The 11,111-nt window shown below is 42.8% G+C and overlaps 2 protein-coding genes across 2 annotated transcripts; one reads left to right on the forward strand and one right to left on the reverse strand.

The window, feature by feature from the left end:
* Window positions 1-3,277: 3,277 nt before the first annotated feature.
* On the reverse strand, window positions 3,278-4,021 carry LOC308380722 (uncharacterized protein; the record flags this gene model as incomplete). Its single annotated transcript, XM_080858127.1, has 2 exons — window positions 3,278-3,828; window positions 3,985-4,021. The coding sequence occupies 2 exons, from the start codon at window positions 4,019-4,021 to the stop codon at window positions 3,278-3,280; spliced, it is 588 nt and encodes a 195-aa protein (XP_080714253.1).
* Window positions 4,022-6,217: 2,196 nt separating this feature from the next.
* On the forward strand, window positions 6,218-7,245 carry LOC308380310 (apolipoprotein A-IV-like; the record flags this gene model as incomplete). Its single annotated transcript, XM_080857609.1, has 3 exons — window positions 6,218-6,269; window positions 6,430-6,580; window positions 6,669-7,245. The coding sequence occupies exons 1-3, from the start codon at window positions 6,230-6,232 to the stop codon at window positions 7,243-7,245; spliced, it is 768 nt and encodes a 255-aa protein (XP_080713735.1). The 5' UTR covers window positions 6,218-6,229.
* Between the last annotated feature and the right edge of the window lie 3,866 nt (window positions 7,246-11,111).

Here is an 11,111-nt window from a genome sequence, read left to right on the forward strand (position 1 = left end):
ACCATGCCTCTTTATTGCCTTCGTTTGGCTGTACTCAGCCATGTGGGGCACTGCTCACCGGCTGGGCCATCACAGTACACAGTTTGGGTTCTGTAAATAGGAAACAAACAAACAGCACAGCGCCTGTGGAACAGCCTCCCGGACCTCTTAAGGGCAACACAGACTCCAGACTGTTTTAAAACTGGCCTAAAAACCTTTTTATTCAGAAAGGCGTTTCCTACTTTTTAAAAACGTAATATTCTTTAAACTATGCTTTTGTTATGGGCTGTTTTTAACTATGTAGCACTCTGAGATTCTGTTTATATTAAGAGTGCACTACAAATTAAATGAATTATTATTATTTATTATTATAAACACAGTGGCTTGGACCGAGCCATAAACAATCCCAGCCAATCAGCACAGTTCTTCAGCAGGATAGACGGGGTGTCATTTCATTGGCTGTTAAGCTCAAACATCAACATCCTTATGTAAAACCAAAACCAAATTGCAGACTGCATCTTTAAGGCTAATGCATTATCTATAAAGATAGTTTATGTAACATGTTGACCTTTAAAACATAAATAAACTGTAGCCTACATTGTATTTCAGAAGGCAGATTTCTAAAAATTCTTAATTCTTAATTTTACATACTTCTTAAGCATGTACAGTGTTTGGAACACTTTGTTTATAGAGAATAATGCATTTTTAAAGGTTAAAAGGTCAAGTGTGTTGTGAATTGTATTTTACTCATCACTGAAACTAATCTCAACATGACATTGTAAAACTCACAGTGCGTAGTTTTTAGTGGCATCCATCAGTAGAAATAGAAGATTGTATTCATAATTAATATGTTTTCATTAGTATAAAGTATAATAGTCTGTAAACTTTCTGTTTTCTTTAGCTTTGAATGATCCCTCTGTGTCTTCAGAGGGAGCGGGTGATCTTCCATGGTGTCCACCATGGTTCTAATGTAGCCCAGAACAGATAACCCAAAACACTGACTTGAGAAGGACTCAAGATAGGGTTCGAAAAGGACTCGAGATAGGGCTCGAAAAGGACTCGAGATAGGGTTCGAAAAGGACTCGAGATAGGGCTCGAAAAGGACTCGAGATAGGGCTCGAAAAGGGCTTGAGATAGGACTCGAGAAGAACTCGAAAAGGACTCGAGATAGGGCTCGAAAAGGACTCGAGATAGGGTTCGAAAAGGACTCGAGATAGGGCTCGAAAAGGACTCGAGATAGGGCTCGAAAAGGGCTTGAGATAGGACTCGAGAAGAACTCGAGAAGGACTCGAGAAGGACTTGAGATAATGTGTTGTCATGGCATTTGATGGCCTCCCTAGGTACTTGAACATGTAAGGGGAAGGGTCTTCAGCTGGAAACAAGTCAGCAACCTCACCACTAGATGCCACTAGAAACTGCACAATGTGCCTTTAATGGAATTGGTATGAAAGGGAAGATCTATCAGGTATTTGCATAATTAATACAGCTAACGTTGCACAATGAATTTTAAAACTGTTAAACAATTTCCAAAATGCACCTGTGTAAAATGGTGGCAGGGCAAACAGCATGTTTATTGTACCCTTGCACTCTTTTTTCATGGTATTCCAAAATGTTAAAGTTGAAATGTTGTACTTTTAATGTGAAATGTGAGGTATTGAAGTCTTTGACCAGACATATGTTGATCATCCATTCTATATGTGAGGGATCTCAAGGGAAAATTACATTGACAGGCCTAGATATATGTTTATATAGGATATATATACACGTATATTTACTGTATATACATATAAAGTCACAGGAGATTCAGAGCTCCTAGGTTGAAGCTTCCTAATCTAGGCTGTGAAATGAGCTGAAACAAAAGTCTTTAAACAAGATTGAAATGGACATGGGACAGCTCTGCGTCCTTAGACACCACAGGTGAGGTAGGCACATGGGAGAGCTCTGTGTCCTTAGACACCACAGGTGAGGTAGGCACATGGGACAGCACCTCAGACACCACAGGTGAGGTAGGCACATGGGACAGCACCTCAGACACCACAGGTGAGGTAGGCACATGGGACAGCACCTCAGACACCACAGGTGAGGTAGACACAGGGGACAGCTCTGCGTCCTTAGACACCACAGGTGAGGTAGACACAGAGGACAGCACCTCAGACACCACAGGTGAGGTAGACACATGGGACAGCTCCGTGTCCTCAGACACCACAGGTGAGGTAGGCACATGGGACAGCTCTGTCTCCTCAGACACCACAGGTGAGGTAGACACATGGGACAGCTCCGTGTCCTCAGACACCACAGGTGAGGTAGACACATGGGACAGCACCTCAGACACCACAGGTGAGGTAGACACATGGGACAGCACCTCAGACACCACAGGTGAGGTAGACACATGGGACAGCTCTGCGTCTTTAGACACCACAGGTGAGGTAGGGACAGAGACAGCTCCGTGTCCTCAGACCCCACAGGCGAGGCGGGGACAGCTCTGTCTCCTCAGACAGACACCACAGGTGAGGCGGGGACAGCTCTGTCTCCTCAGACCCCACAGGTGAGGTAGGCACAGGCACAGCTCCGTGTCCTCAGACCCCACAGGTGAGGTAGCACAGAAATCAAACAGCTGCATGTGACAGTTGCTCGTACTTTGTATGACCTATTTCTTCAATCTGTGTATGAATGTCCCATAGACTTTGAAGAAGGTCTTATCCTGCTTCTGGACGTCTACATATTCACACAAATAACCACAATATAACATGTAATCCTTTATTTTAGTGTTTACGTATGGAAGGTAACACCACTGCTTAGTGTATCTGGAAGGATTTTGTGCTTCAAAAGACAAACAAGATTTGTGTGAAAATGGCATTTCTGTCAGGAGAAGTCATGTATCTGTAAAAGAGTTACTTTGACATAGAGATCCGCAGAGAAGCAGCAGCAACGTACATATATACAAAGAATACAAAGCACAGTAAAAGACACATCCTTGTGTTGTATATTGAAGGGAGGTACACTATTTGTGTTTTTACCAGCAACAGCTGAAGCATGAATGCACAGCCATTAAGGAAACAGAAATACAGCAATATAGCAGCGATACAGAGCCAGTACATAGGGAGGACTGCAAATGACAAACAGAAATGAAAGCTTGCCATTAAAGGTCCCTTAAAATAGACTTCCCTAGTGAAAGATGAGCTCCAAGTGCAAAACATAGGGCAAGGACAAATAATTTCAACACATTGACCTAGTTGGACGAACCATAAAGTGTTTATAATGTATGACATAATTACTGTCATTGTGGGTCCTGTCATATTTAGCTTGTCTTGGTGAAAGCGTCATAGAGGCCGGTGAGCTGGGTCTTCAGGTCCTGGGTGTAGGGGTCCAGTTTGCCTCTCAGGTCTTCAGCGTAAGGGGCCAGGCTTTGCTGGACCATCTCGGCTCTCTGGGCAAGCTGGGTCTGGAGGTCAGCAGCCAAGGGGGCCACACTGGTCTGGAAGTCCAGCAGGTGCTGGTCCACCTTCTGCTTGAGCTCCTCGGTGTAGGGGCCCAGCTGGGACTGCAGCTCCTGCACATTCTGCTCCAGACTGCTCTTCAGCTCCTCACTCTTCTGGAGCAGGGTGGCTGTCAGGGCCCTGGCATTCAGAGACTCCACATAAGGCACCAATGAAGCCTTGAACTCTCCCACCTTCTGCAGAACCTGGGTTCTGATGTCCTCTGCGTAGGGCTCCAGTTTCCCCTTAACTGTAGTCAGGTCCTGCCTGAGACGCTCTCTCAGCACCTCTGTCTCCTTGGCGACATAGTCCCACAAGGAATCTGTCAACTGTGGTTTAGGCTCATCAGCATACAATATGTGGGCATGGCAACCTGTCGACGAAAATTATTGAAATTATGAACAGATTCAGACTTTAGATTCAGAGCATTCTCACATCAACGTTAGTATCTATTGTGCAATATTTAAAATAGCTCATGAACTGAAAATACCCTCTAACAAAAGCTTTTCTTTTGAAGATAAAGCCTTACCCGTGAAGACAGCCAGGGTGAGCACTATGAGAAGCATCATTGTTCTGTTGATAACCTGTCAGAAAAAAAAAAATATTAGCTGGTGAACAGAGGAATCTCTTACCTACTCTTGGAATTTTAAAGACCCATAGATGTTCTATTAAATACCTAGCTCCTCGTTTGTATGTTTCCACTCCCGTCTGCGTTTTCAGGTTTGCCTGTGATGATTGAGATGTGTCCTTCATAAACATATACTATATAGTGACCGGCAGCATATGGTGTAGTATTACCCAGACCAAAGTCCAGGAGTTAGTGCCTTGCTGTAAAGAACCTATTTGTTTACATTGATCCTTCTGGTGTGGCTGACTTGCAGTCCCGGCACTAAAGTCCAACTGTCATCTTTAAACCAAAACAAGGATTCAATACCATTCATACATGTGTTCAATGGGTGAATATGGTTGTGATGTTGGGCCTGTTTCTGTCACAGCTCCTCGCAAAGGGTGCTGTGTCTTTTGTGTGTGTGATCTGATTTAGTGTTTAGGACTGGCCTGATGGATATAGGTCACAGACCTGGAAATGCTAACTTATGTGATAGGCTACCGCAGCTGCCCTCTCATTTAAGGGAATTGTGAATTACAGGACAATATGCACCAATAGAAGTCATGCCTGACTAGGGTTTAAACAGCGCTGTTTATTGAGCCAGTTGGGATTTAGCTCCATATGCTATATTACAACATAACAGCTCAAAGAGGTTACATTGGCAATTAGCTACCATATGCTATGTCACACCATAGAAGCTCATAGAGGCTACATTGGCAATTAGCTACCATATGCTATGTTACACCATAACAGCTCATAGAGGCTACATTAGCATTTAGCTACCATATGCTATGTTATACCATTACAGCTGATGACTCAAAGAGGCTACATTGGCATTTAGCTACCATATGCTATGCCACAGCATAACAGCTCATAGAGGCTACATTGGCAATTAGCTACCATATGCTATGTTACACCATAACAGCTCATAGAGGCTACATTAGCATTTAGCTACCATATGCTATGTTATACCATTACAGCTGATGTCAAAGAGGCTACATTGGCATTTAGCTACCATATGCTATGCCACACCATAACAGCTCATAGAGGCTACATTGGCAATTAGCTACCATATGCTATGTTACACCATAACAGCTCATAGAGGCTACATTAGCATTTAGCTACCATATGCTATGTTATACCATTACAGCTGATGTCAAAGAGGCTACATTGGCATTTAGCTACCCTATGCTATGTCACACCATAACAGCTGATAGCTCATAGAGGCCACATTTTTAACTCTGCAAGCCAAACACAGAATGCTTATGCCTGGTTGTTTTGTCTGCCAGTCAACCGTATACTTATTCTTAAAAAAAAAAAGAAGACTTGCTTGGCCAAATTGAGACAAAATGGGGGCCAGATGTAATAATGGCACCAGTATCACCGTAGCATTACCTGCTTCTACTACAAGGCACTACTAAATGAGAAGAGATCACCTGCTAACGTCATACTAACTCAAGTCATGTGCTATTTCTGTTTCCTCACCTCTCACACAGGCAGGTTGGGAAATGGAGGTGGAGGGAAATCATGATGGTTCTGGTAGTGTTTTGGTAAAGGGTAAGTGTGGTATTTGGTCTGGTAATGTGATATTGAGAAAAGAAACATAGCTGGAATATAAAGTGATAAATACCATGGTGTCCGTGGTTATACCATCGTGTGTTTATCATTGCTTTCTGAGTAATCTGGGGTAAGAAAGTAACTGTTTGCCATCATTCATGCTTACAGCCTAAACATCATTAAATGCATTCTTCCCAGAGTTCAAGGCTTCCTGGGTCACGGCTAATGACTGTCTTGCCTGGTGGTGGTGTCAGTTGGACTTCGGACCAGAGGAGGTGAGATGGTGGTGATTGACTGCGGGGCACGGCCCCCTGGACTTTGGACGCCACAGCACAAGACTCCTAACTGCCACCCAGTATATATGTAGCGACGGTGTAGACAGGAGGACACAGACACAGACACACCACACCACAGCATTCAGCAACTAACAGCATACAAAGAGGTGAGAGAGCATTGGGATAAAATGTAACAAGTAACATTAAAAAAATATATATTGTTTAAGAGTTAGCGTATGATCTCAGGATTATGGTGTTGATTTTCCAATGTAAAAATTAATGCATTGTTGATATTTATTTGACATATTTTTTTTATTTCAGTTAATCGCAGAATCATGAAGGTCATCGTTGTGCTCGCATTGGCTGTTTTAACTGGTGAGTTTTCTTTTCACTCATTCAATGATCGGTTGATTAATTTAAAGAATGAAATTCTGATCTCATTATTTCTAAACTACGTTAGAACAGAAATAGCACCTGGAGGAGACTTTTTAAAGCCCTGTGATCGACATCTAAACTGTACTACTTTTGGCCACAGGTTGCCATGCCAACCTTTTCTATGCTGATGAGCCAAAGCCACAGCTGGAGCAGCTGACGGATGCGTTCTGGGACTACGTTGCCCAGGCAACACGCACGGCGGAGGACACCATTCAGACGATCAGGAAGTCTCAGCTGGGAGAGGAAGTGAGGTAAGACAGTGTTTGAGTTTAAAAGAAATGATCCTGTCCTTTAACTTGTGAAAACGAGGTATTTAAATGATTTATCTCTCCCTGACAGTGCCAAACTCACGGAGAGTGCCGATGCAGCCAGCCAGTATGCAGTCACCCTCCAGACCCAGATGACCCCTCTGGCTCAAGAGCTCATGACAAAGATCACCCAGGAGGCTGAGGTGCTGCGAGAGCGTCTGGGGCAGGACCTGACTACCGTTAAGGGGAAACTGGAGCCCTACGCAGATGACATGAGAGCCCAGGTTCTGCAGAAGGTGGAGGAGCTCAAGGATGCTGTGGCCCCCTATGCTGGGTCTCTGGACTCCGAATCCCTGAAGGCCACCCTGCTCCAGAAGAGTGAGGAGCTGAAGAGCAGTCTGGAGCAGAGTGTGCAGGAGCTGCAGTCCCAGCTGGGCCCCTACACAGAGGAGCTCAAGCAGAAGGTGGACCAGCACCTGCTGGACTTCCAGACCAGTGTGACCCCCTTAGCTGCTGACCTCCAGACCCAGCTGGCCCAGAGAGCCAAGTTGGTCGAACAGAGCCTGGCCCCCTACGCTGAAGACCTGAGAGGCAAACTGGACCCTTATGCCCAGGACCTGAAGTTCCAGCTCACCTCCCTGTATGAGTCCTTCACCAAATCCAGCTAATAGACACTGCCATTTTCATGCTTTAATAATTTATCTGAACTTGATTTGTTCATAAAAAATGTGAGCCATTTCAAGCAGTTTCCTTTTTACATTGTGTTATGAATTTATTTATTTAAATGCAACAAAAGCGTGGTGTTTTTTCATCTGATTTATACATAAATAAAACAAAACAACTTCACCTACAGTCTCACTGTTTTATTCAGAATACCTTTAAAACCTAGTTTAGCCATCTATTTTAAGCAGTTACTCTATGATACTATAATACTGTGAAGCACAAACTGAAACCCGAAGCACTACATGGGTATATTGTATTACAGTGACGATGAGATTCAAGAGCAGATGTGTAGGTTCATCCATCCCTCTGAGGTGGGTATATGATTGTGTATTATTATTAATAATATTATATTAAATTAATAATTATGTATATTGTATTTTATAACTGTATTATTATATAACAGTATATATCGATACTATTCCACAAGTTCAGGTCCTGCCACAGTGAATGGTGTGTGCAGGCTTCAGTTGTCTCAATATTACTTGAGGACAAGATAAAAAAAAAGCCTAAAGCTGTGACACAAACATCCCTTTATCTTCCTCGGGTCTGTGACCACTGGAGGTGTAGGATTATTTAGGTTAAATCTATCTATAGTGTGTAAAACAGCCACTGTTGACGCCTCACCTCTGTCAAACAGCTCTGTGATATAAGAGATTATTTTCTTTTTCTGTACAAGATGACATCATCATGTTGGATCCACTGTGAGACCTAGTTAACTCACATAACCCTCTGAGGTGATCTAGATATATATAGAGCAGAGATGTGATCCTGAGGTGATCTAGATATGTAGAGCAGAGATGTGATCCTGAGGTGATCTAGATATATGCAGAGCAGAGATGTTATCCTGAGGTGATCTAGATATATGTAGAGCAGAGATGTGCAGAGATGTGATCCTGAGGTGATCTAGATATATGCAGAGCAGAGATGTGATCCTGAGGTGATCTAGATATATGCAGAGCAGAGATGTGATCCTGAGGTGATCTAGATATATGCAGAGCAGAGATGTGATCCTGAGGTATCAGAGATTATTCTCTTTTTCTGTACAAGATGACATCATCATGTTGGATCCACTGTGAGACCTAGTTAACTCACATAACCCTCTGAGGTGATCTAGATATATGTAGAGCAGAGATGTGATCCTGAGGTGATCTAGATATGTAGAGCAGAGATGTGATCCTGAGGTGATCTAGATATGTAGAGCAGAGATGTGATCCTGAGGTGATCTAGATATATGTAGAGCAGATATGTGATCCTGAGGTGATCTAGATATATGTAGAGCAGAGATGTGATCCTGAGGTATCAGAGATTATTCTCTTTTTCTGTACAAGATGACATCATCATGTTGGATCCACTGTGAGACCTAGTTAACTCACATAACCCTCTGAGGTGATCTAGATATATGTAGAGCAGAGATGTGATCCTGAGGTGATCTAGATATGTAGAGCAGAGATGTGATCCTGAGGTGATCTAGATATATGCAGAGCAGAGATGTTATCCTGAGGTGATCTAGATATATGTAGAGCAGAGATGTGATCCTGAGGTGATCTAGATATATGTAGAGCAGAGATGTGATCCTGAGGTGATCTAGATATATGCAGAGCAGAGATGTGATCCTGAGGTGATCTAGATATATGCAGAGCAGAGATGTGATCCTGAGGTGATCTAGATATATGCAGAGCAGAGATGTGATCCTGAGGTGATCTAGATATATGCAGAGCAGAGATGTGATCCTGAGGTGATCTAGATATATGCAGAGCAGAGATGTGATCCTGAGGTGATCTAGATATATGTAGAACAGTATGTGATCCTGAGGTGATCTAGATATATGTAGATCAGATATGGATTGTTGTTTCTGTATTTTAATGACCACCACAACGACCCTGCAGCTCTCTCCATGTTGGGTAGCATGTGGGAAAAGAAACAAGCCAGAGATCTGTCACCTATCAGTGAGCGGGATGTTTGACCGTGGTGAAAGGGTGGCTCTGTTTGACCGTGGTGAACGGGTGGTTCTATGGGATGTTGGACCATGGTGAAAGGTTGTTTCTGTTTGGTGTTTGAATGTGGTGAAAGGGTGGTTCTACGGGATGTTTGACCGTGGTGAAAGAGTGGTTCTACGGGATGTTTGACCGTGGTGAAAGAGTGGTTCTGTTTGACCGTGGAGAAAGGATGGTTCTCCATGATGTTGGACCATGGTGAAAGGGTGGTTCTATGGGATGTTTGACCGTGGTGAAAGAGTGGTTCTGTTTGACCGTGGAGAAAGGATGGTTCTCCATGATGTTGGACCGTGGTGAAAGGATGGTTCTGTTTGACCGTGGTGAAAGGGTGGTACTATGTGATGTTGGACCGTGGTGAAAGGGTGGTTCTGTTTGACCGTGGTGAACGGGTGGTTCTGTTTGACCATGGTGAAAGGGTGGTTCTGTTTGACCGTGTGGAAGGGTGGTTCTGTTTGACCTTTGTGAAACGGTGATTCTACATGATGTTTCGTTCACATCCTACACATTCAAAATGAAGGATGACATTGTTGACATTATTGCACCAGAATTGATACACGGGTTTTGAAAACATGTACTGGCAAATAAAGACAAGATCTCCACATCATTCTTTTTAGTGTGCCTCAATCTTCTTTATGTCCATCAACCAGATTGCCTTTCAAGTTAAAGGTTTCATGGTGACCTTTGGCTTTAATACTGGTCTATAAACAACTACTGTGACTGTGATTACACAGGAGGACAATAACAACTTGTGCAGTTAATGGTCAAAGTTCAAAATGCATTTCAGGACAATTGCTTGTTGGCTGGAATCATGTAATTACAGTATTGAAAGGCGTGGAGGTGACGTGCAATGAAAGGACAAAGTACTTTCAGTTATTAGGCTTAACCTTAATGGGTGTTTTGTGTCTGTGTCAAAGTGCATGCCCTGAAGTCAACTCTATGTCCATTGATGGCCATATTAAAGATTCACAGAATTGAAAGAAATGTCTTACCTGTGTGGATGTGTCTGAATGATTGTGTTTCTCTGAAATGATGCGAATAATAAGTACAATAATGTAATACTGTTCTACTGGATCAGATGTTTCTTGTCAGTTCCATGATATGTATGCTTTTCTGGGATTTCATAGGCTTTTATTTTAGGTTTGTTTTTTGGATTAAGTTTTTATTCCGATGTCACTATTGATGAGGCAAATAAATCATGATGTATTTGACAAGGTAAGACCAACCCATCCCTCCCTCCTCCTACACAATAAGGATATTGTGAAGTCACACATAAAAAATGCCAAAATATTGTAATCTACAACGGGGCAAATAGATCTTGTGATGTCCATTGCAGCCCATCTTTATCAGAGATCAAATAATGTTATGCGTGCACTCCTGTTTTGATGGGCAAATCAGATCACATCAACTGTGATTAACACTTGCCCTTCAGAACCACTGTCAAGATAATTATCATTTGTAGATTAGTCAAGTCATCACTTTTCAATGGTGAGTATCAGTTGTGACTAATCATCCGCTTGATAGTCCAAGCAGGATGTGAAGATGTGGCGTATTGGTGTCTTACAGCAAGGTGCAGTCCCTCGGACTTTGAGTGTTACAGTCCTGGAGCAGTACCTGCCACTCACATATAAATACAGGCTAGACACAGCTACCTGAACACAGACACATCGGAAGCCAATCTCAGTGATTCATCTACAAATACAACACCACACAGGTAAGAGTGGCTGACCATAACTAGGAGGCGATGTAATATTTGAAAAATGTACATAGTGATTCATGTGTATAAAAACGAATTTTTGTCTTCACAGACCGATAGAATC

Source organism: Sprattus sprattus, assembly GCF_963457725.1.
Source record: "Sprattus sprattus genome assembly, chromosome: 19".
NCBI lineage: Eukaryota > Metazoa > Chordata > Actinopteri > Clupeiformes > Clupeidae > Sprattus > Sprattus sprattus.